This window comes from Grammomys surdaster, unplaced genomic scaffold, assembly GCF_004785775.1.
Source record: "Grammomys surdaster isolate TR1022 unplaced genomic scaffold, NIH_TR_1.0 183, whole genome shotgun sequence".
NCBI classification, from domain to species: domain Eukaryota; kingdom Metazoa; phylum Chordata; class Mammalia; order Rodentia; family Muridae; genus Grammomys; species Grammomys surdaster.
In genome coordinates, this window is record NW_021604628.1 from 3,705,165 (window position 1) to 3,729,457 (window position 24,293).

The window sequence follows — 24,293 nt, forward strand, 5'->3', positions numbered from 1 at the left end:
TTGTTTGTTTTGTTTTGTTTTTTCTTTCTTTTTTTTTTTTTTTTTTTGGTTTTTCGAGACAGGGTTTCTCTGTGTAGCTCTGGCTGTCCTGGAACTCACTCTGTAGACCAGGCTGGCCTCGAACTCAGAAATCCGCCTGCCTCTGCCTCGAAAGTGCTGGGATGAAAGGCGTGCGCCACCACCGCCCGGCGAAATGAGACTCTTAAAGCTTAATAATTAACCAAAGAATTTATATATTTGGAAATACTCAAATGACAAGATGCCCGCACAATTAGAATTGTTACCCAAAATCTAACCTTTTGATAAGTTGCTACCCAGGACTGCTCTCAAGTCATCCGTGGTTCTCCATCTCTGCTCACCCCCTCCTGTCTACTCTCCTTCCCCTCCTTCACTCCTCCCGACTCCTCACTCCGCCTACCTTTCCAACAGCTCAGTCACTGAGCCTTATTGCAAATGTAGTGGGAAAATATCCCACTATATGCTTGTAACTGATTCCGAAGACGGTCTGATGTGGGGCATAGACGTCTATTTGCAGAGGTGTAGCTATGGGTTGGGTGGCGTTAGATTCGAAGACCCAAGGTTGCTGTGTGGAAGGTGCCTCCTGTGGGAACCTGGAGCACAGTGCCCCCACGGTCCTCCGGAGGCTCCTTGCTGGGCGGTACCCCTTCTTATAGATGGTGGACGATTCGGGGAAAAGGTATAGCGGTTGTAGCGGCTGGCCAGGTCGTGGTCCTCATCTGGCCTTTGTTTCTCTGACACAGGCAAGATCTCGGAGTCCACGGCTCAGAACCACGCACACTTGAGCATTGCGGGTCTGGTGGGCTCCATCGATAACGACTTCTGCGGCACCGACATGACCATCGGCACAGACTCAGCCCTGCATCGCATCATGGAGGTCATCGACGCCATCACCACCACTGCCCAAAGGTGAGGACCCACGCACACGAGATGACTTGGGGCCTAGTGAAGTTGGCCTCCTGGTGGGGGGAACGTGATTGCCACTGCAGAGGCCGTGGATGCTGGCTTTACAACTGTATCCTCAGCTGATGGCTTCTAGGCCTGTGCTTCCTGCTAGAGGAGAGGCTGGGGGTCAGTTCCCATCCCTCTAGGTGTCAGTGGGACATTAGCAGTGCACCCCAGCTGCCAGAGGCTACCACGTTCCAGGGTAGTGGTGTGCCTGAAGGGAGTTCTTGGGCTCCAGCCAGGGATCACCAAATCTGGGTCAGTACCCGGCTCTCAAGAGGGTAGAGAGCTGTCTGGAAGACTGGCGGGTGTGTCCTAGCTCAGGGCAGCCCTGGGCGTGAGGAGATGGGCGTTGCCTTTTTTCAGCACCTCTGTCTTCTTGGACTAGTGTGGTGGGTTAGAATGTGTGGCTCTCAAGTCCTGGCATGGATATCCACATCCGTTTTCTTCTCCACAGCCACCAGAGGACCTTTGTGTTGGAGGTGATGGGACGGCACTGCGGGTGAGGAGGTCTATCCTGGTCGGCAGGGAGAGGTGGGGCACTTGGGGGCTGTTGGGGACAGTGAGGGGGCACATAGTGTCTGGCGTGTACTAGTTGATCATTTAATGCTACAAATTGAGGGATTCCAGGTAGGCAGCAGGGAGAGAGACAAGGAGGAGATCCTGAGCAGGCTGGCTCCTCTGTTCCTTCAGGTATCTGGCTCTGGTGTCTGCGCTGGCCTCCGGGGCTGATTGGCTCTTCATCCCTGAAGCGCCTCCTGAGGATGGCTGGGAGAACTTCATGTGTGAGAGGCTGGGTGAGGTGAGTGGCCACCAGGGATTTCAGTCACTCGAGAATCTCAGAGAATCCTTGGGACTTGATCTTCCTTTACTGGTTCACAGCATCCGTCCGCACCCTCTGGGGGAACTAGGACGGTCACAGGGCTGGCTCTTGGCTGTTCTTGCCTGTGTGAGGGTCATGGTGTTGATTGCTGCATGTCCTAGGTAGGGTTTATAAGGCTGGTGACTAGACACTCCTGTGGTCCCAGAGCCAGTGGAGATGTTCAGGCCACCGTCTGGGTTCATTTCTGTGGCCAATGCAGGGAGCATGGCAAATTTGTTTCTCGGAGTGCTGGCTTTAGCTCTTAGCATCTTAGAGGTGGCCTCATAAGCTAGGGCCCAGAGCAAGGGCCCTGGGAGAGAGGTAACCATGTAAAGGTCCAAAGGGTAGGTGAAGAGTCTTGGGGGCTAGCTGCTTGTTTACTGACTCTGTGCTCCTATGAGGGTGGTGGGTTCTAATCCAGCATAGAACTGTCTAGAAGTGTCTGCCAGTGGTGTATACCAGGCCCTAATTGGGGGGGGGGGCCCTGGAAGCAAGAAAAATGGTGTAACCAGTAGGGAAGGTGCCTTGAAGACAGCTGGGGGAAGTAGCTGGTCCCTTGGTCTACAGCAGGCTACTTGGGACACAGCTCTTGGGATGAAACTGAGGTGATTCTGACCAAAGAGATATACCATCCCCTGCCGAGACCTCAGAGACCACTCATCCACTCAACCTGTCTGCCCAGTGACTCTGGCTCTTTTATTTCTATATTCCGGGAAGCCTATGTTCTGAAAGAGAAGTAGAACCATGTGACCAGCCCCAGGGCACACCAGAGATCCCCCCTTGTTTCCCCCCCACCGTTCCCCCTCCCCATCCCCAGGGAAAGTCGTACCTCTTTGCCGCTGTGCATCCTATCAAGACAGTAGAGCTTCCTGGGGTCATGACCTGTTTCTAGAACCTTCCCAAGTGAAGCTACAGGCAGGATGGAGGCGGGGCAAGGCCTAGTTGCCGCTGGATAGAGGCTGCAACTCCGAGTGGGGCCTGGGCACCTGGGGGCTGCGTACCTGGCTCTCCTCTGTCTGTTTAAGGCGATTGGCCTCTGTGAGCTTCAGTTTTTTTCCTGAAGATGCAGGTGTCTCGCTCAAGCACCATTGAGGGAGGGGAGGAGCCTTGACTCTGACGCTCCGCCTACAGCCTTGGCCTGGAGGTCGGGCTCCTTGCCAGCACCCCCTTCCTCTTCCACGAAGCCCCCTCTTTCCCTCTACTACACCTGGGCCTTTCATAAGCTGCTTTGAGCTTCCTCACGCAGGAGAAAGATGAGTTCTAGGCCAGCCTGGGCACCATGCAAATTCTAGGCCAGCCTTGGCAGTGTAATGAGACTCTCGCTAGCTGCTTCCATACTGTCCCTACGGAGGCACTGAGGGGGTCATTGCTGCCTTGTAGGCTTGTGCAGCACAGCAGTTCTCAGGAAAGTCTGTCTGTCTGTCTGTCTGTCAGAGATCTCTGAGGGAGGCAGTGTAGGTGTGAGAGTGCTCTGTGTTGGATTAGCATGTGGGACTGTCATATTTACCGAGAGCTGGGGTTCGGCCTTATGGGTCCCTACGCTACCTGTTGGCCCCCCATTGGTTCCTGGGTAGAGGATGTCCCAGAACCCCTGGCTGATGTTGCCATTGGCGAGTGGGGGGGGTCCCCCCATTGAAGGATGCAGAAATAACTTGAGATGGGACCTGAGGGTCCTTGGTTAGCTAACTAAAGGAATGGCTATATCAAGTATGTCCCCTGCAGACACCCTACCCAGTACCTGCTCAGCCCCTGCCTCCACTACCTAGCATATTGCTAGTTGCCCCCCATGGGGACAGTAGGATCCTAGCTGGCTGGCCTTAGCTCTACCATGTACTCCAGATCTCTTTTCCTCTTTCAGAGGTAGGTGAGAAAGCTCACCTTGCTCGAGTGGGTTGTAGATACAGTGTCCTAGACGCTCGTGAGGCTTGCTGTTCCCGGTAGCCATGCACATGCGTGGTCCATGGCTGGAGACTGAGGCCAGCATCTCTTCTCTGATAGACTCGGAGCCGGGGATCTCGACTGAATATCATCATCATCGCGGAGGGCGCCATTGACCGGCATGGGAAGCCTATCTCGTCCAGCTACGTGAAGGATGTGAGTGTGGCAGCTTCCCAGGGCAGGTCGGGTCCCCTGACTCCAGTGGCATCTCCTGAAGATAGCTGCTGGTCCTGGGTTTCCTGGGTTGGCCCCTCTCTGGGCAGAAGTCAGGCACTGGGACGTTGCCAGTTGTGCAGTGGCTGGCTGGGATCTCCAGAGAAGTTGAGGGTTCTTTGGGTCCTGACTTTATTCAGTCTGTGTCTGGTGGGGACCCCTCAGCACCCCCAGTGTTAGGTCTTAGCTCTCTGTCAGCTCTCTAAGTGATAGACTGTCCCCCCTCCACTCCAGACTCAGCACTCAACAGCGTCGAGCTGCCAGATGTGCTGCATACCTGTAATCCCAGACTAGGGAGGCTGAGGCAGAAGGAATGTGAGTTCTGTGCCAGCCTGGCATCTGTACAGATTCTAGGCCAGCCCTGGCTCCACAATGAAATTTTATCTCAAAACAAAAGGAAAGGAACTGGAACATAAGTAGTGGCTAGGACTGTGAAGAGCTTTTCTCTAGCCTCTGGGGATGGCGATGGTGGCGGTGTTGGTGGTGGTGGCAGTGGGCATCCCTCAGGGAAACACACCCCCTACCTAGTGCCCCTACCTTTTTCCTCCTCCCCCTCAGCCAGTGATTGTGTTCCCGTATTTTCCGATTCTCTGCTAGGTCTCTACTTTATTTGCTGTTCTCTCTGTAGCTAGGCCCCCAGAACCACAGGGGTCCAGCGGACACTGAGCAGAGGGGCCAGAGATTACTACATTCGGTTTTGAATAGCCAGGGCTGCAGGCCATGAAACACAGCCAGCCCTGCACGGATACACCTCTCTATGCACAAACACGTGGACCCTCCGTGCACACTCAACACCATCACATGATCTGTACATATTCACACACAAGCACGTGAATCCCACGCTTGGATAATGCAACATATTTCTCAGGCTGGTTCTGGGGAACCTCAGGGCTATATGTAAACCTAAGGCTACATGGGTGGACCATGGGGACTGGCTGGGCCCCTGGACAACCGGGCTGCAGGAACCTACAGACCCTCTGCTTCTTTGACAAATAGCTGGTGGTTCAGAGGCTGGGCTTCGATACACGAGTGACCGTGCTGGGCCATGTACAGCGAGGAGGGACGCCCTCGGCCTTTGACCGAGTCCTGGTATGTTTATAAGCCTCTGCTGTGTGTGTGTGTGTGTGTGTGTGTGTGTGTGTGTGTGTGTGTGTGTAAGTGTGTATGTACTGAGGGACTGGACTGGTGTGCCATCTCCTTGTCCCTACTGAAGAATTGGACACAAATCCATGGGAAGGGGACTCACTGGCTCACCCAGGCCTCTCCACACCCTACATGAAACTCTAGTCTCTAAAGAGGCCAAGGGAGACCAAGACTTGGGCACAAGGCCAACACCACCCCACCAGGTTCTAAAATGTCCTGTGGTCATCCAGGCTAATGGCCTGGATGCTGGTGGGAGTGCAAGCTGTCTGGGCAGGGGTGAGGGACAACAGACAGCTCATTACAGTTTGGCTATCGCCAGAGTGCCACTTCTGAGCCCAGATGTCTACAGGGTGAGCCAGGGGACACCTGCTCAAAGAGTAGGTCTTCCACAAGGCTGTCATCTCTGTCTGCCAGCCTGTTCTCGCTGCTGTGCCAGAGCCTGCCACTGTGGTCTGTCCCCTGTGGCACAGTTCTTGGCATTTTAGTTGTTCCAGCCTGTCAGCCCATGTTCGTCAGGAGTGGGACATATGAGGCTCCCAGTGAGGGATGTAGTAGAAAGAACCCTGGAGCCCTAGCTGGCACTTTCAGTCTGAGAGACGTTGGGCATGTCTTCTCGCCAGGCCCAGTAGGCAGGCTGTGGGGACTGTGGTGGGAAATGGAGCCTAGTTGGCTGTTGTGACTGTTGATCATGTCATGTTATCATGATCTGGGCCAGTGTGGAGGAGGCAGGCCAGTGTTGGTTTGCAGAGCAAGCGGACGACTCGGTGCACCCATGTGTGGCGGGGCGGGCTGTGCCAGCCCTAAGCCACACTGCCCTCTCTCCCTTGCAGAGTAGCAAGATGGGTATGGAGGCCGTGATGGCACTGCTGGAGGCCACGCCCGACACGCCGGCCTGCGTGGTCAGCCTCTCTGGGAATCAGTCTGTGCGGCTGCCTCTCATGGAGTGTGTGCAAGTGGTGAGTGCTGTCTCCCTCCAGTAGAATCCTTGCCCTTTTGGGGCCCCTCTCCAAGTCCCACTGCTTATGTGTAGATGGTACGGTTGGGGGTCAAGGATTGAAGTGGAAGAGGAAGGGGTTTCTGGGCTTTAGAAAGCCAGGAGAAGCTGGCCAGAGGGGTGGACAAGTGTTATCAGGGGGCTGGGGAGCAAGATCTCAGCTTCCTGGGGGCAGTGGCGTTGGGTAGGGGACTAGGTGTTTGGGATCCGTATGGGAAGGAAAGAATGATATATTGGGTAAGTATAGGGGAGGTAAGAATGGTATATTGGGTAAGGCTCTGGCAGGTAGGGGTGGCCACAGCAGGAACTTTAGGATGGGGTACAGCTGAGGCCAAGGAGGGAGGTGCTGGCTTTGGCTCAGGTTTGGGGCTCTCTGTGGCTGGGGATAAACGGGGGGTGATTGGAAAGCTGGGCTGCGGGGCAGGAGGGAGGCTTGGTCCTGACCCTCATAGGACATTTACCATGCCTAGCCGTTTGAGGCCATGTTGGGTATCGGTTGTGGGCCTGGGAGGTGGGGTTGGGGGTCCTCTCATTCCCAAGACTCTGAGAGGTTTGGGGCTAGGTGAAGTACAGGACTGGTTTAATTGCATGCGTGGGGTCAGGTGGGCTTCTTGGGCCTCCTGAAAACCGGGTTTATGGCACGAAGGTGTCAGCCCAGCAGGCTGTGTCAGCATGTGCAGTCTGGCCACCTTGACAACCTGGCTGTCTTTTCTCTTTAAGACAAAGGACGTGCAGAAGGCCATGGACGAGAAGAGGTTTGACGAGGCTATCCAGCTCCGTGGCAGGTGAGGAGGGTAGCCATCTTTTCTGACAGTGGAGAGGTGGGGGTGAGCGTCCATCGCAGACAGTGCTCTGGAGGCACTGGGCTGAACTCCCCTCTGCGCTCTGTACCAGTACTCACTCTTGTAGGAGCTGAGGGGAGGAAGCTTCTGTGCCAACAGTGCTAACTGTGAGGTGTAGGAGGGACTGCTGTGCCAGGGAGGGACCTATAGGGAGCATATGGGGGTGGGTAGTAGTGCTGCAGGACCGGCTTTGGATGCTGTGGGTGTGCCTTACTGGAGGACAGGGAGGGCCAGCAGGTGTGTGGACGCTCGTCCTTGGTGGCATGAGGTGCCACTTCCTGCAGATACCTACCTGGCCCTGAGCCCAGAGTATATATTCTGGCTGGATGCTCAGGCCACGAGGCTTTGTCACCTGGGTGGAAACACACCCTTGTGTCCTGTTGGATCTCACGTGGCTACTGGACATGCCCAGGTGGGATGTAGCAATAAGACAAGCTGACTGCACAGGATCTGGCTGGTTTTTATCTCTGGCCCTGTGTTGAGAAGTCACTGAGCTCCCAGAGTCACGTGCATGATGCCCATGTGCCATTCTGACTGTTGAGCGGCCAGCCTTGCTGCTCCTGCTTGCTGAGTTTGTGGCTGTGTGGCCAGAGGGATGGCGCAGGGTGGTAAGCTGCACAGTCTTCTTCCTTTCCAGGAGCTTCGAGAACAACTGGAAAATTTACAAGCTCCTCGCCCACCAGAAGGTGTCTAAGGAGAAGGTAAGAGGGCAGAGCCCCCTGCGTGCAGTGCAGTGGTTCCACCATCTTCCTGCTTCCTCCTGCCTCACGGGGTGGTGAGTTCCAAGTTTGGGGCTGGGGAGTGCATGGCAGGAGCTCCGTCCTCCTGCCTTAGGTCTTAAGCGTGTACCGAGGTCCGCACTCAGCTTTGCATGTGGCTACATGGCCCAGCTACAACACAATCCAGTGCTTCTCAAGGGCTGTTCAATGAATTGCCCCTGATCTATGACTTAGGGGTAGGGGCCCGGTGCATTGTTCTCTTATAGCTGACATCCTAGGGAAAGATATCTCCAGAGGAAGGGCTGGTTCCTGCCACTCCAGGGACCAGGGTCCCACTCAGATACTCTGGGCTGGCGCACTGACCCACACAGCTTATGGATGTATCACTTTATACCAACCTAGCACCATAGCCAGCACTCCTGTTCCTGTGTGGCTGCCCCTCCCCCATCCTGTCTGAGGATGGCTGATGCCTGAGGGCTTGGAAGCAGCTGTTGACCCAACCCATCAGGCTGTGCCTGAGCCTGGCTGTCACGAGGTGTCCATTCATCACGGCAGGAGACTTGGAGATGTATCCAGAACTTGCACTTTCTCATTTAGTCTTCCCCAGAACTTTCTGGAATGAGCAGGACAGCTATATCACACCATATATAAGGGAGTTGACATGGTGGATCGCATTCAGCCTAGCCTGGGCTCCACCTGGTCCCGTGGCTTACATTTCTGTCTTTTCTCTTTCTGAAGACCAATTTCTCCCTGGCCATCCTGAATGTGGGGGCTCCGGCTGCCGGCATGAATGCGGCTGTACGCTCCGCAGTGCGCACTGGCATCTCCGAGGGACACACGGTGTACGTTGTACACGACGGCTTCGAGGGCCTGGCCAAGGGTCAGGTAGGTGTCGTGGTGATGCAGGTGGTGTTTGGGGCTGTGGCCTCAGTCACTTGCGTTTGAAGGTCTGAGGGGTGTGGGATGCTTAAACAGAACAGTCTAGTTCAGGCACATGAAGAAACATGATAGCCAATGGGGAAGGCCTGGCTGCTCTCGGTGTGGAAACTGTGGGACTCTGTCCTCTTAATCAGCCCTGAGACCCAGGCCCCTCCTTTGAGGTGATGGCCACTCTGATAGGGTCTGTGTTACCTGCCTGAGGAAACCTCGGGCCACCTTCCTGAAGCCACGGTCTCCCTGCAGGTGCAAGAAGTAAGCTGGCATGACGTGGCTGGCTGGTTGGGACGTGGTGGCTCGATGCTGGGGACCAAGAGGTGAGTGGCTACTGGATGGTGCAGAGCCTAGCTGATGGGACAGGTAGGGACTCTAGTCCTGAAGTCTAGGGCTGTAGGCCTTGGACCTCCCAGCTCAGCTGGGCAGAGGTCTCGTGAGCTGCCAGTGTCTCGTGCCTGCCCTGCATTGTGGGATCCACCGAGTAGGAGGGCAGCTGGAACAGAGGTGTCCCTCGTGAGAGATAGGCTGTTCCTTCTGCCTGTGGGCTGTGGTTTTTATCCCAGGCCCTGGTGGTTTAAGGTTCAAGATCCTCTACAGAGTTGGCCTGGGGTGGTTATGGACGGTCACAATGTGTGACGGTGGGAAGTTGTCCTGTCCAAATCTGTGGGGCTGCAAAGGCTGGAGAAGGTGTCCCTTCCTATCACCACCTCAGCCAGAAGAGACACCCAGAGTAGACTGATAGGCAGAGGCCTGGCCATTGCCAGACAGTGCCCAGCGAGGTTGTTGAGTACGTGCCCAGGCCTCGCACATGCTGGCATCCGTATCTCTGTTCCCCATGGAGTCATTGAGAGGCCCCTTGGTGACTGATCTAGCTCTGGGAAAGGCCGAGCCACATATCTTTCTGAGGTGAGATGCACACTGGTTTTGAGTTGTATGCCTCCTATCCAGGCTGATGTATCTCTAACCACAGGACGCTGCCCAAACCCCACCTGGAGGCCATTGTCGAGAATCTCCGCACATACAACATCCACGCCCTGCTGGTTATTGGTGGCTTTGAGGTGAGCCTTTCTCATCCTGGGTCACTTGCTGCTGTGCCCCAGGGGCCACGGGTGTGGCCTCAAACGTGAACCTTGGGCTAGGGCAGCCAAAGGGTCAGGGCTGTGAGTATAGGGTTGGGGCTAGGATTTTACCTTCCGGAAGCCTTACAGAGTACACTTAGCATAGCTCTAGGAGATCAGGGGAAATAGAAGGCCCCAAAAGGGAGGAGGAGGAGCAAGGCCTAGGGGGCTCGCTGGTGGCATACCCTGATGCTTGGTGAGTCCTTGCCACATGATACACATGAACATGGGTAGGTCTGAACGCAGGAGCTTGGCTGTAGCCCTCTGGTCCTCATTAGGACCCTGCTTTTCTGGAAAGACGGGTGTCTTTAGATAGACAGACAGCTCCATTACAGGGCAGGGCAAGATGGCTCCCTAGCCTGGTGGAACCCTGCCTCACAAACCACGCCCCCAACCCCGCCTCCCTTCCCTTCTGGCCCTGCAGGCCTACGAGGGTGTGCTGCAGCTGGTGGAGGCGAGGGGGCGCTACGAGGAACTCTGCATTGTCATGTGTGTCATCCCGGCCACCATCAGCAACAATGTGCCTGGCACCGACTTCAGCCTGGGCTCAGACACGGCTGTCAACGCTGCAATGGAGGTGAGGTGTCCTGGAGAGTGTAGTCAGGCCACGTGCGCGCGAGTTGCTTAGGGGTCTCCTAGCCCCTGGGTCTGTGCAGATGCAGCGGAGGTGGCCCAGGCTCTGTCCTGTCCAGCTGCCATGCGTATTGTGGGAACCCTTGGTACAGAGTGCAATTGCTGTTGCTTTGAGATCCTGTCGTGGGTCCTTTGTAGCAGTGTCCTATGGCCTGTGGAGACTGAGAAGGATGGGCACAGAGGATTCTAACAGTCGTCCCCGAATTCTGTAGCCCAGGCTAGATTAGAACTCACTACATAGCTCAGGCTGGCCTTGAACTTGCCTCAACATCCTGACTTAACGGAGATTATTGTAGTGAGCTGCCATGCTGGGCTCTGACTGCCCCCTTGATCCCTCCAGAGTTGTGACCGTATCAAGCAGTCGGCTTCCGGGACAAAGCGCCGTGTGTTCATTGTAGAGACCATGGGGGGCTACTGTGGCTACCTGGCCACTGTGACAGGCATTGCCGTGGGTGCGGATGCTGCCTACGTCTTTGAGGACCCTTTCAACATCCACGACTTAAAGGTGAGCCCAGCCCCGCTCCTGTGCTCTGTAGCCACCCATGGGTCTGACTAGCCCTCCGAAGCACTTAGTGGGTGTCAGCAGGTTCCATTTTTAAGTAGTGTGTTTTAGAGTCCTGGCCTCGCCCTCGCCCTGAGGCTGCTGGGTCCCACGCCTGCCCACCTCTTAGCTTACCGCCTTTCCTTCCCAGGCTAATGTGGAGCATATGACAGAGAAGATGAAAACAGATATCCAGAGGGGCCTGGTGCTCCGGTGAGGCTGCTGTGGGTGATGGGCAGAGCGGGCACAGGGACTGGGAGTTGAAGCTACTCTACCATGTCTGGCCTGGGGGCGGGGCGAGGGGTGAGGCCAGAGTTGGGACAGCCCTGACAGCCTTGTATGTCTCCACAGGAACGAGAAGTGTCACGAACACTACACCACAGAGTTCCTATACAACCTGTACTCCTCGGAAGGCAGGGGTGTGTTCGACTGCAGGACCAACGTGCTGGGCCACCTGCAGCAGGTACAGCTCTGAGGGCGGTTCCCTGGCCCCTGCCGCACCCGTCTGCCAGGGATCCCATCTCCATCCCCATTTTCTTCTCTGGGGAACCTGGGAGGACCCTTGAGGGAGAGGCTTTGTGCATGGTCCCAAGAAAGTACTTGCCGAGCTATTTTTCTTTTCTTTTTTTCTTTTCTTTGTTTTCCTTTTCTTTTTTCTCTTCTTCTTTCCCTTTCCTTTCTTCTTTCTTTCTTTCTTCCTTCCTTCCTTCCTTCCTTTCTTTCTTTCTTTCTTTCTCTGTTTTTCTTTTCTTTTTTTTTTTTTTTTTTTAATTCTCCAGCACTCTTGGGAACTGGCTGACTGTTCCCGTTACTCTTTCATGGAGAGAGTACTGAAGCCCATCTTTTAGTTCTCACCTTAGGAGGGTGGGGCTGAGACCCAAACCTAGCACTTGAGCTCTGGACTAAGACCTCCTCTTCTGGGAGGTGGCCCGAGCCCCTGTCATTCTGTGACTATCTCCTCCCTGCCTCCCGTCTCGCCTACTAAGTAGACCCTGTTGTCTCATGGTGGCTTTCAGGAGGCCTGGGGTGGGGCCATTCCCTATGGCGCCTGTGGCCCAGGTGTCATTTCTGGCCTCTGGGGTGGCTTCTAGGTGGTGCTTTGAGGCCCTCAGGTGGTCATACTCATTGCAAAGATACATGGAGACAGTCATGGCTCATGTGGCCTAGGACCCCCTTTGTGTCAAGTGTCCTCCTCTGGGCCTTGGTCAGCTCCAGGGTTTTGTCTGTTTCCAGGGTGGTGCTCCAACCCCCTTCGACCGGAACTATGGGACCAAACTGGGGGTGAAGGCCATGTTGTGGATGTCGGAGAAACTGCGTGATGTCTACCGCAAAGGTGGGTGGGGTGGACTGGCCTGACCTGGCTCTCTGAAGGTCTCCGGAGGCTTGGACTTGAGTACCACGAATCTGTTTTCATAGGGCGGGTGTTTGCCAATGCTCCGGACTCAGCCTGTGTGATCGGCCTGAGGAAGAAGGTGGTGGCCTTCAGTCCAGTCACAGAACTCAAGAAAGATACTGATTTTGAGTAAGTCCTTTTGGAGCTGAGTGGAGAAGGGAGGGCCCTGGGAGACCCAGAACTTTCCTGCACAGGGTCCCTACCAAGCTTTGAAGAGCAGGAGTCCGTGTGTTCAATGGCCAGCCCTGGGCAGTCTGGGGAGGGTTTGTGATTCTTGCATCAGAGTCTACCTCAGAGGCATTTCCCCTTACCCCCAGCCAGAGGAATGGGGCACCCAGATGTACCCTGTAGGTCACAAGAACAACTAGGTATGCAGGGTTTAAAGGATTGTGGGATTCGGTTCTGTAACTATCTGACCTTGACCTTCTCAGGCACCGTATGCCCCGGGAGCAGTGGTGGCTGAATCTGCGGCTGATGCTGAAGATGCTGGCACACTACCGCATCAGCATGGCAGACTACGTGTCCGGGGAGCTGGAGCATGTCACACGCCGCACCTTGAGCATAGACAAGGGCTTCTGAGCTCACCACCTGCACTGTTCCTGCTTTCCTGGACTCTCCCTCCTAGTGCTAGCCACAGATCCCAGCACCGAGGGGACTCACGTGGGCCTCGGAGCCCACGGCTGGCTGAGGGATGTGGGGATCTACTGTGCTGCTCTGGGGTTCCTCCCTTAGCCCTCCACCCTCACCCCAGGACAGAGCACCTGTGGGGCCCTTACCTTCCAGTCCTGGCTGGGGCAGACCCACATTGCCTCTCCCTCACTGGCCGCCTGGCCGCCTGACCACACAGCTGAAAAGAGCCTCACCTTTTTTTAGAAATAAAGTCACCTGTCTAGAGCATGGTCACCGGGACGACATGACCTGACAGGTCCAGGGAGAGGGTCCTCAGGACTCGGGTGCAAACCTTACCCACGGCTATTCTATAAGACTGGATTTTAGGAAACCCTCTGGGAAGGGACTAGGAAGACCTGAGTCCTTAGCTCTGCCTGAAGGGCTGAAGAGAGCTACAGACCCTCGTGTGGACCCCATACCTGCCCCTGAATGACTGAGTATCAGCCTGGGGGCAACGGACCCGGGTCTGGAGGGGAAACTGTCACTGTCACTCTAGTGTAGTCTCGGCTGGTTGCTGGCCCCCAGGGAGGTTCTCAAGGCCTGGAGGCTAGCTCCTTAGAGAAGTCTGTGAAGGGATGAGCCCTAGCCAACCCCACCTCAGATTCCTCTCTAATCCATTTATCAGGGTTTGTTGCCTGAGCCACCGCTGGGTCCATCCTCCACAGTGCTGGAGTTGTACAATATTTACAATAGGTGGAGGCTGTTTCCAGCCTCTGGTGTATGGAGGTCAAGGGTTTTGACTTTGGCTTTGTAGGTCTGCAGGCCACATTGGGGCGGTGGTTTCTCTGGGTAGGAATCTCCCCCTGGGTCACTGTAAGGCTTCTGTGGGGTTATCACAGGCCATGTACCCAGCTGCTTCATCTGGCTGGAGCCCCCCAAAGCTGCTGAGAGGGGAAGTCCTGGAATGATAGGTATTATCACAGCGTCCTGGAGGGTTTGGTCTCGAGCCCACATGGCAGCAAGGCCTGCATATTAGGGCTCTGTAGAAACAGAACCAGTAGAACTCTGTGTGTGTGTGTGTGTACACTGTAAAAGTGGATTCACCAGACTGGCTTACACAAACGGGCTTGGCACCCTAATTGTCTTACTGCTGTGAATAGATGGGGTGACCACAGCAGTTCTTATAAAGGAAAACATTTGACTGGGGCTGACTTACAGATCAGAGGTTTAGTGCATTACCAGCATGGCGGCATGCAGGCAGCAGACGTGGTGCTGGAGAGGTAGCTAAGAATTCACCATCTGGATCTGCAGGCAGAAGGAAGAGACAGTGAGCCACTAGGCCTGGCTTGAGCTCCTGAAACCTCAAAGCCCACCCCACAGTAGCAGACTTCCTCCAATAAGGCCACACCTCTTAATAGTGCCACTCCCTATGGGGGCCATTTTTATCCAGACCAGGTCAATAATGACCATCTGCTTGCTGGGGAGGCTCTGCTTGCTGGGGAGGCTGAGGGCCTGGAGGATCTTCAGTACACACTGGAAAGTCAAAGTTGGCTTCCGACAGTCAGCAGAGGCTGGTGGCAGCGGCAAACTGGGCTGGCAGACAGCACTGCTTTTTCTTGGACCACCTAATATCTGGGCTTCCTGCTAGGAGGTGCTGCCACTCTGGAGAGGGCTTTCCCCCTCACTAAGCCTTCCTGGAAATAGCCTCATAGGCCATTGTAAGACCTCTTACTAATTCTTCAGGTTAACTGGCAGGCTCAGGACTGCTGGGGGATACCTGTGCTTGTTCCAGAGTCACCATCGATGTCCACAACTGTTAGTGTGTTCTCCCTCCATCCAAAGCAGCTCTGGGGACAATGGCAGGCTGTAGTTGGACATCTGAGGGTTAGAGCAGTACCTATCAGGCCCCTTGCTCAGCCTGGGCGTCTGCTACACAGGGGGTTCTGCAATGAAGGGCTAGATCTGGAAGATTCAGAATAGGGAGATCCAGACAGGACCTGTGTGGCTCATTTGGTTCATGGCCAGGTGGGGTCAGGTCATTGTCTTGTGCCTCCGTCTGTCAGCGTGGTCTCAGTTCTCAGGATGGAGTCCCTGCTAGATTCAGTGTCTACCTGCTTGGCTGTAACAGGGCTTTGGGCTCTGGTGATAGCAATGGCTTCAGGTACAGAGCAGCCATCTCTTACCTCTCTTTTCTTTGCCACATCCACCCTTCCAGGAGTTGACACCCCCAGCCTTAGCTGTCCCTGCTGTGAGTTGGATGGGAATGCACCCCACCCTTGTGATACCAATTCCTCTTTTGCTCAAGGGGCTAGATCTGGAAGATTCAGAATAGGGATGAATGCCCCATGCTCAGCTCCAGGTAGGGATACATGCTGTGCTTTAGCTTGTCCCCAGTCCAGGCAGGGGCTGGGGATCAGGGATTGGGGGCTCGGCACAGCTGGCAGTTTGCCCATCCCTGAGGTATACGTGAGTGTACCACAGGAGGATGGAAAGCTAGGACGTTACAGGCATGGGGTGTGGTCCTGAGGGAACCTGCTGGCATTTCAAGAATCTTATGTCCTGGAACGAGGAACTGGATGGGGACACAGACGCTGGTAGAAACAGTTTATTAAGAGAGAACGTACTCCCAAGTTTGGAAGTGGGCCAGTGGTGGAGCAGGGCCCAGCTGCCCTGAACCTTCAGCATTAAGGTCACCTACAGAGCCAGCTATTGTATGCGGCAGGCTTCCTGGACATGGTCTACCTGTCCCTTGGCCCTTCTAGACATTTTTTGCTCAGATTGTCTTGCGTATGCTTATCTTGATGCCTTTCTTGGTTCATTCTCTTGTGGCAGGTGTAAGGTCACCCCAGGGCACTAAGGTGGCCCTGCCTGGGTAAGCTACGGGGCCTCCCCCAACCGCTCTAACAAAGGCAACTTTATTGATGGATCTGGCGCTTCACAATGCTGAGCGATCCTGGCTGTCCCCAACGGTCACTCTACCTAGGTGACATCCCTCTCCTGAAGAAGAGAGAAAAGGACAGTGTCCTGCCCAGCCTTGTCCTGAAAAAAAAAAAAAAATCCGATCTCTCAGGCCATGTCTAAGGACACCTGGGACACAGTGCCCTGTAAGATAGTCCAGGCCTCTCCGAGGCTAGGCTTGATACAGGGGTACTAGGGCTCCCCCTAGTGGCTGAGAAACGACATGACCCTCGACATCAAGGCCCTGAGACTCCTGTCCCAGACCTTCCAGCCCAAACAGAAAGTGCTTTATTGGAGGAGGGTATGGCTCCTTCAGTCCTCCCTTGAGGAAGGGTCAGACAGTGCCCAGAGCTTCAAGGCTTCAGCAGGTAAGTCCCAGGGACCATGCTGGCGGGCAGCATCTCTGCCAGCCCTAAGCACAGGAGAGGGGTCTGCGTAGCTGGCAGCCACTGCGCCTGCACTGGCTTGGTGTCGGGAACACGGAGGAAGGCTTTCCAGGTAGAGCTGTATTTCCTCAGGACATAACAGGACAGGTCCAGATGCATGGGCGTATGAAGTCACTCCATGTCCTCCTGGGGCTCTAGCCTGTGCAGTGCCTGTAGCCGGCTGCCCACAGTCTGCTGGACGGCCTCCAGCCCCTCCGTATCCAGCTCCCGAAGAAGCAGTAATATGGCGGTCAGGATGTTCTGGGGACAGAAAGAATGACCTGGAACCTGGCTGGTGGCATCCTTTACAGGGTAAACAGTCTCAGGCCTTCCAGGCAGCCACGGTGCAGACACTGGTACGCTGTCTCCCTATCCAGTTACAGCCAGGCTTGGGTCTGAGGGTCCTATGACCCTCAGAGTGGTATTCTCTCATAGAAAGTGGTGGAAAAGGGTGTTTCCAACCCAAAGATGAGAGACATGGATGGCTGAGGGGTGGCACCCGTGGCTCACCGGGAGGAACAGGTCAGAAGTGAATAACTTACTTTAGCTCTGACCCCTGACCTCTGCGGCACACGAAGGCCTCTGCAAACCCCTATGTGTGTCCTTGTTTATAGATGCGGGCCCAAGGGCAACCAGCTGCAAGGTGGACCTTGTTCTGGGACAGGAGTCCTATTCTAGCTGCAGGGAGGAGGGTGCCTGCCTGGCAGGCGTGGGTAGACAAGTGTCTTCTGGAAACTCTCTGTTGAGCAACTGAGGACCTGGTGAGGGACGGACGGGAGCCTGTGAACACAGCTGTGCTCTTGGAATTGAATGTGTGCACGCGTGTATGTTACATGTGTGTGCATATGTGTGTGTGTGTGTGTGCGTGGTATGTGTGCATGTGCGGCGTGCACGTGAGTGTGTGTGATGTATGTGATGTGTGTGTGCAGTATGTGTGTGTGGCACATACGTGGGTGTGCATGGTATGTGTGTGTGTGTGTGGCATGTGTGTGTGTGGCGTATGTGTGTGTGTATGTGTGGTGTGTGTGGTATGTGTGTGTGTGGCACATATGTGTGTGTGTGTGTGTGTGTGTGTGCTGGGGTAGGGGGCAGCAGCAAGTGGAGAGGAACGGGATCCTGAGGGGACAGTGACCTAGTGAGGTGGAGCTCCCGCATGCTGGAGTGGGAAGCAGAGGTGAGCTTGGGTGCTGTGGCAGACACACTTGCCTCACGTGCTCAACTCCTCCTATGAGCTCAGACCTGATCCCACGTTATTCCCACCCACGGGAGCCTGCCTTCTGCTGTCTGGAAAGAGGGGCAGTGGTCACTCACCCTATTCTTGTGACTCTTCATAGTGTCCCTTGGTGAGAAGGAAGGAGACTGGTCTGCAGCAGTCCGGCCCTGGACTCTGTGGGTGAGAGGGAGGCACTGAGGGTGTGACAGTCACAGGGCTCCGAGCACCACTACCTGTGTGTCAAGGCACACTGGCAGGGGGTCCCAGCCCAGGGAGGGAGACAGACAACAGGCACTCTCAATCTAGGTACCTTTATAAGAGCAAAGGAGCCCAGCATGCAGACTAGGGGCCCAGAGCCACCCAGAGCAGCTTCTCTGTGCCCAGGGCTCCCACCAACAATGCTTTCTCCCCAGGGAAGGCACAGAAGTGACCCTGCCAGAGCAGAACAGTGGACCGTGGCCACTCCCACAGAGTTCGTCTCCAGTGCGTCAGCTGTGGCCCTCTAAAGGACCCATGGCCTAGTGTGCACAGACAGGTTCCTGAGGACACTCCCCTTCCAGAAGGAGACAGGAAGCCTCCCTCTCATGGCCTGAGGATGCCCTTGGGACAGTGGTCTTGCTCCCCTACAGACTCACTCTGTCTCCTCTGTGTACAGCAGGTTCTGGCTGGTCTCAGTGGCAGAGCTGACAGAGCTGAGGGTGTAGGGGGGCTTGGGACAGCCATTGCCTGCGCCTTCCCTGCCCGGGGCAGCAGTAATCTCATCTCCCTCCAGCAGAGCGCGGGTCAGCTCTTCCTCCGTCACGGCTTGAGGAGAAGGAGAGGAAGGTAAGGGTGTCCGCCCTGTGCGGTACGGGCTCCATGCAGCGCCTCCTGGGGCTTCAGCATGTCTACTGCTGTGTGCGCCGTGTGCTGGGGAGGGTGGAGGCGCTGTGTCTGGGGACAGTCAGACCTGCTCCTTCCGATCCCCAGTCCCAGAATGTGTATGACACCAGGCAGAAGGGCGGGGTATGCTTGTGAACCCCAGGTGCAGCATCTTCTAAGAGCAAAACCTCCAATCCAGATAAACCTGTGTGGTGCCGGGGTTGGGCCCAGGGCCCCACACACGCTAGTGGGCTCTCTGCCATCAGACTGGAAATTTTAAAAGGAATGGAATTTGCATATTTACCCTGCTTCACTTCTCGCTTAGTAAGTGTCTGGGAGAAGCCAGCTGCACGTAACTGAGGAGGATCAGAGACCGTTAAGCACATCACCTCCACTGGAGAGATGGCTCAGTGGTTAAGAACACTGACTGACTACTCTCCCAGAGGTCCTGAGTTCAGTTCCCGGCAACCACATGGTGGCTCATAACCATCTATAATGGGATCTGATGCTCTCTTCTGGTGTGTCTGAAGACAGCGACAGTGTACTCACATACATTAAATAAATAAATCTTAAAAAAAAAAAATCATCTCATGGAAGTCAGTGAGATAGACCCTGGGCATGGTGTGAGAACAGTGTGGCTTGAGGCCTGGTTGCCAGCTGAGACCACCACATGCTGCCTGGTCACTGGGCATCCTCACCATGGCACAGGGATTTTCCTTGTGGAGGGGGCAAAGGGAGGAGCCTGTGAGGCACAGAAGCCCAGGTGGGGTTACCAGCCCTGAGGTACTAAACCCCGCAGTGGGGCCTACCTCAGGGTGGGTGGACATGCCAGAGCCTACCTTGGTTGTCCAGCTTCTGCAGGTGGGGCAGGTTACGCAGCACAGTCATGCGGTAACGGTGCGGGCTGGTGCCACAGCACGGGTTCTCAGCCAGCCAGAGCACCCTGAGGTGTGGCAGGTCCTTTAGGTAGAACAGCTCATTCAGAGTGGGGATGTGGTTCCTCCTCAGGTACAGCTCACTCAGGCGGCGGCAGCCGCGCACAGGTTCCAGGGTGGAGACGCTGTTGACGCTGCAGGGGTCAGCACACTGTCAGGGACACATACGGTCTGGACCTCCGTGGGCCAGCGGCCTCCACCTGTGGGCCTGCGGCGTCCACCTGTGGGCCTGCCTCACACATGAGTACCAAGGGAAGGTCTCCGCCTTAGAAATGGTTCAGCAGGAGCCCCTCAACCCAAGACACCATGTGGGCAGCTCCTTGGCCTGGAACCCTGCATTCACATGGAACCGTTGTGACAGATAGGATGTGTCACCCTCCTTCAGAGATGACATTGGTCCCCAGGAGGCACACTTAGCCCCACAGGTACTGGCTAAAACTCAGCAGAAATGCCCACAGTCTCCATATCACACATAGACCAAATCTGATTTCCAGAATCCCAGGCTAGAGAGAAACGGGATTTTAGGGTGATTTCCACCCCATAGGAAAGTGTGGAGACACGGGAGGGAAAGCAGTATCCACTAACCCCCAAAGTCCCCACCAACACACCCAGTCTTTACACACGGGGTTCTTCTCAACAGCAGCCAAAGACTCTACCTCCCAAAGCCAGGGCCTGGCCTGCTGAGCCAGCCCTACCCATGCTCCCTGCACGGATGCCCTGGTGGGTGACATGCTCAGAGCAAAGTCCCCAGCACCATGCTGACACAGAGAACACACCCATGCCAGCACCTGGCAGGCAGGCGGTAGGGGCCGTAGTGTCAGCCCTATTCTGGACGCCAGGATGGGCAGGAGAGAATTTAGGGATGGAGGAGCTCCCAGAGGTGATAGAATCAGGAAGGCAGGGGAGATAGGGTACTGGGGGTTTTGGGGACAGATGTGGCCACAGGGAGGACTGACCTAGTCGGAGTCTCTGGATTTCCTGTTTTTCCTACATCCCATAGGAAAGCTATGAGGCTCCCCAGTGCTTCCATGCCCCGGGACAACAGTGACATGGCAGTCACCTACCTGAGTGTGATCACCTCCAGGCTGGGCATCTCCCGGCATATGGAAATCTAGGGAGGGAAGAACGGCCGGTGACAGTGTTAGCAACAACAGTGTCGTCACTTCTCAGGTCAGGGGACACACATGTCCCGGGTCCTGTCACCTGCACTAAAGGGGCTGAGGGCACACAACCAGGGCTCTCAGAAGAAATCAGCCATATGCTGGTCTCTGTGGTCCAGCCTGCCCTCGGGGTGCTGTACACTGGGTGTCTCTACCTGACAGTTTACAACAGTTCCAGACACGGAACCTCATTACAGTCAATGCCCTCTGAGGATGCCTGGCCAGGGATCTTGTGGTTTAGTGAGATGCATAACCTTTTCTCTTGCTTCTCCCAAGGCACAAAGACAGACAGACAGACAGACAGACAGACAGACATTCTCCTTGCCAATGGAGCTGGGCTCAAAGCAGACAGAACTACAGCTAGGTTTTGGCCACAGCACATCATCAGATCTGTGGATGAGACCTGGAGTGTGGGCTCCACAGTCCCAGCTGCCTGTCATTTAGGGTGTGGGGTTGGGGTATAGCCTCCTGAAACTGAGGGGAGGCCATGCAGACTGCCTCTGTTGATGTCCTTGAGGAAGATCACCACCCGGGACTCCTCTCAGTGCAGAGCGTTGACTCTGTTCTCCTCTGTGACATGGCAATGTGCCAAGGACCACGGTTCCGTAACTTTAGCTATTCTTCTGGGGGAAGGGGCATCTGGGAGATATCCAGTCAAGGCAGAACTTACATCTGTGAGCTGGCTGCCCCTGAAGAAGAGAAGAAATATACTTTAACTTGTTGAATGAAAATATATATATACATATATATAAATCTTCCAGAGAAATGAGATTGTCTATAAATCTAAAGATTGATTCTACATTCGGAACAGCGCAGTAAGGAAGGCTGGTTGCCCAGATAATGGGGAAAGGTATCACAAATGGTTAGGTTGGTTTCTGCCAATACTACGTGCTCGATGCATGGGGGTACAGGGTTTACTTCTCTCAGGCTCTCAGAGCAGAAAGCTGTTTCCGGTCATACAAATAAACAAAGGAGTCTTCATAAAAGTCCAAGCTCAAAGGCTGATCATGAAACTTAGGAAGCAAACTACACAGGCCTGCAATATGGCTGTTGTTTCTGCCTACACAGAGGGAGCCCTGATGTGTTTGCTGGCTCAACAAAGAAAGGCATTATTGAAAACCCAGGACAGAGAGGACTGTGGTCCGGGACACCAGATGTGCCAAGACAGAGAAAGGCTTTTAATTAACAAAGCTCACTCCTTCCAGTAGCCTGCTGATCCAACTAGAAGCAAGGGTCTACACTTGCTCTACCCCTTCTAGATGCCACAGCATCCCACCTGAGTCCCCAGAGACACCTGTAGCTCTTTCACACCCCACTAATACAAACTCCTCAGAAGCCCAGGGCTTTCGGTACTAGTGTCACCCAGCCATGCAACTTTGAGCGCATCCATATAATAGTATCTAAATTTTAGGCTGTCACCCACACCAGGTCACCCTCGCCAGCATCTAAGTAACTTAGACATGCCACTAAACACTTTTGACTTCAGATACCAGACATAGTCACAGAGGGTTAGTGAAAACCCCGTCAGCGAGACTAGAGGGATAGTTAGACTATCCTGCGAGGGCCGCACCCCTCTGAGGCGCTTGCCCCAGAGTGAGCCTGCAACCTAGCTAGCCTGGGGCAGCAGGCGCTCAGCGCGGCCGCCGCTTCCTCCCGCGTCTGGCTGGCCTCACCAGCAGTTGAGCTTCCGCACGTTGTGCAGCTCCGAAGCCTTGGCTCGGGACAGGACCATCTTTCGTGTCAGCTTCATGGTGGCCGCAGGGCCGCGGGCCCGGCCGCCCTCCGCTGTCCACTCCGCTAGCCCTAGAGGCCTGCCCCGCGGCGCGTCTCCAGGGGCGGGGCCCGCGTCTCTAGGGGGCGGAGCCTGAGGTCCCATTGGCAGCCAGGAGAGAGGGCGGAAGCGCGCGGGCGCAGCGGCACGGCCCGACTTCCGGGATACGAGGCTCCGCCTCACCCCTTTGGCGGGCTGCCCACCCTGCGCGTGCGCGAGGCTCCGGGCTTCGCTGCCTGGGGACCGCTGGCCGCCGCGTCCTGTGTGCGCGTGCGCGGGAAGGGCGGCCCTTAGGATTCCAGGGTGCAAGAGTCTGAGATGGGCTGGCTGGGGTGAGACATGCGCGGGATCCTGGCAGGTCTCGGGGACATCGAGAAGGACAGACCAGGTCAGCCCGGGAAGGGTGACAGAGTCCTCGTGTGGGATGCTTGCCGAAACCCCTCCTGGGCCGCTTTGCTCCGGATCGTCATCCCTGCCGTGGCCGTGATGGTCTCCACTGCGCCCTCGCCCATTTCTGCTTGAGCCCAAACCGGGGATTTGTGTTACAGCTAATACACTACCAGGCGATGGCTCGCACTTGTAGTTGCTGCACTTAGAGGTTGAGGCAGGAGGATTGCGTGAGCCAAACGATTTCCGGAAAGACTGGGTTACAGAGAGAGACATTATCTCAAAACACAGAGCCGAGTCGTGGGGGTTTGGGGGAGAGGCTGGATAAACAGAGCGCTGGCTGCTCTTGCAGGGCGTTCATCTGGCCGGCTCACAACCTTCTGTAAACTCTAGTTCCGGGGATCTAATGCCCTCTTCTGGCCTCCTTGCGCACCAGATAGGTCACTTGAGTTGCATACATACATGCAGAGCACAACAGAAAACAAACAAACAAACAAACAAACAAAAACCCTTAAAAAAACCCAAATAAAAAATAAACTTTATGTTTTTGAAAGTCTCCCGATTCTATGCCTGTGGTTGTCAGTGTGCGTCGTAAGTAATCACAAATGATTTTTTGTTTGGTTTTCTTCTGGAGAGCCTAGCTCGGTGTTTAGTTTTAGGTTGAAAACTTCGTAATTTTTCCTAGCCTACAGATTACACCGGGACAGTCGCTGGGTACTTCAGACCCTTTAGGTAATAAACTGTCCGTGATGAAATATTCTAGGGCTCCCCTCTGAGCTCTTTTTAACCATTTGATCACCCTGGTCTACCTTTACCAAAAACTAGTGAAATGGTTCAGTCGGTAAAGGTACTGGCAGCACAAGCCTAAGAACCTGAATTTACTTCCTGGGACCCACAGTGGGAAGAGAGAGCAGACTGAAGATTTATCCTCTGGCCTCCACGTGCTCACCATTCATTACCATTAGGAACAATAAGGCCTGAACTGAAAGACACAGGGAACAGCTCAGCCTAACCAATGTGGTGGGAAGGTTTTTATAGAATCAGTTCAGCTGAGCTTAAAGAGGTCCTCTGGCCACTCCAATGGACGCCATGTGGGAAAGACATGGATGATGGAAAAAGGGCTGAGACTTTGAGGAGTGTCTGACAGGAAGTGGGCATCTCCTAGTCGGCCTTTTATCCTGGAGAGACCTTTGGTGGAGTTGTATCACATTGTATCACATTGTATCACATTGTATCAAGTGCAGGTGCTGAGCTGAGGGGAGCCGGGGAAGTGTGGAGTTGCTACCCTGTTCAACTTTGGGTTTGTCTTCCCTAGCTCTCCCCCCTCTACTACCTAGACAGGAATGGCCAAGGTACAGGGGCCATACTGGTAGAGAGTGGGCCAGGTCAGGTTGTAGGGCAGGCCCTGGTTCTGTAGCTCTTCCAGTCTTAGTGTCTGGCCCTTTCCCACTGATATCTCCATGGAGACTTCCCTGTAAAAGGCTATTTATTCCTGGGGATTTTTGATAGGGGCCGGGGCCTGAAGAAAGAAGTTCTGCAGAAGCGTGGTACCCTCTAGGTTTGATGGAAGCAGCAGACAGCCATACCCAATGGAAACAGTGAGAGTCAAGGAGCCCGAACAGCTGCTAGACACAGTTCCAACAAAGCTGAGCAGATTGCTGCAGTCGCTGTCCTCCTGTCTC

At 55.0% G+C, this 24,293-nt stretch overlaps 2 protein-coding genes across 3 annotated transcripts in view; one reads left to right on the plus strand and one right to left on the minus strand.

Moving 5' to 3' along the window:
- Positions 1 to 13,191, plus strand: part of Pfkl (phosphofructokinase, liver type) — a 23,074-nt gene extending 9,883 nt beyond the window's left edge. Inside the window, exons 5-22 of one of the 2 annotated variants that reach the window (XM_028767841.1) lie at positions 762 to 927; positions 1,421 to 1,465; positions 1,657 to 1,765; positions 3,824 to 3,919; positions 4,973 to 5,065; positions 5,950 to 6,075; positions 6,834 to 6,898; positions 7,593 to 7,656; positions 8,413 to 8,559; positions 8,857 to 8,927; positions 9,578 to 9,665; positions 10,150 to 10,302; positions 10,699 to 10,863; positions 11,051 to 11,112; positions 11,251 to 11,362; positions 12,133 to 12,232; positions 12,316 to 12,421; positions 12,724 to 13,191. In XM_028767841.1, the coding sequence (XP_028623674.1) occupies positions 762 to 927; positions 1,421 to 1,465; positions 1,657 to 1,765; positions 3,824 to 3,919; positions 4,973 to 5,065; positions 5,950 to 6,075; positions 6,834 to 6,898; positions 7,593 to 7,656; positions 8,413 to 8,559; positions 8,857 to 8,927; positions 9,578 to 9,665; positions 10,150 to 10,302; positions 10,699 to 10,863; positions 11,051 to 11,112; positions 11,251 to 11,362; positions 12,133 to 12,232; positions 12,316 to 12,421; positions 12,724 to 12,871 (1,916 nt within the window). In that variant the 3' untranslated portion in view covers positions 12,872 to 13,191. The other variant, XM_028767842.1, reaches the window with a different exon arrangement.
- A 2,300-nt stretch (positions 13,192 to 15,491) lies between these two features.
- Cfap410 (cilia and flagella associated protein 410) lies at positions 15,492 to 22,251 on the minus strand. The gene is made up of 7 exons (XM_028767928.1): positions 22,127 to 22,251; positions 21,124 to 21,142; positions 20,358 to 20,404; positions 19,198 to 19,427; positions 18,133 to 18,301; positions 17,596 to 17,671; positions 15,492 to 16,545 (listed from the first exon to the last, which is right to left on the minus strand). The coding sequence occupies exons 1-7, from the start codon at positions 22,201 to 22,203 to the stop codon at positions 16,417 to 16,419; spliced, it is 747 nt and encodes a 248-aa protein (XP_028623761.1). The 5' UTR covers positions 22,204 to 22,251; the 3' UTR covers positions 15,492 to 16,416.
- Between the last annotated feature and the right edge of the window lie 2,042 nt (positions 22,252 to 24,293).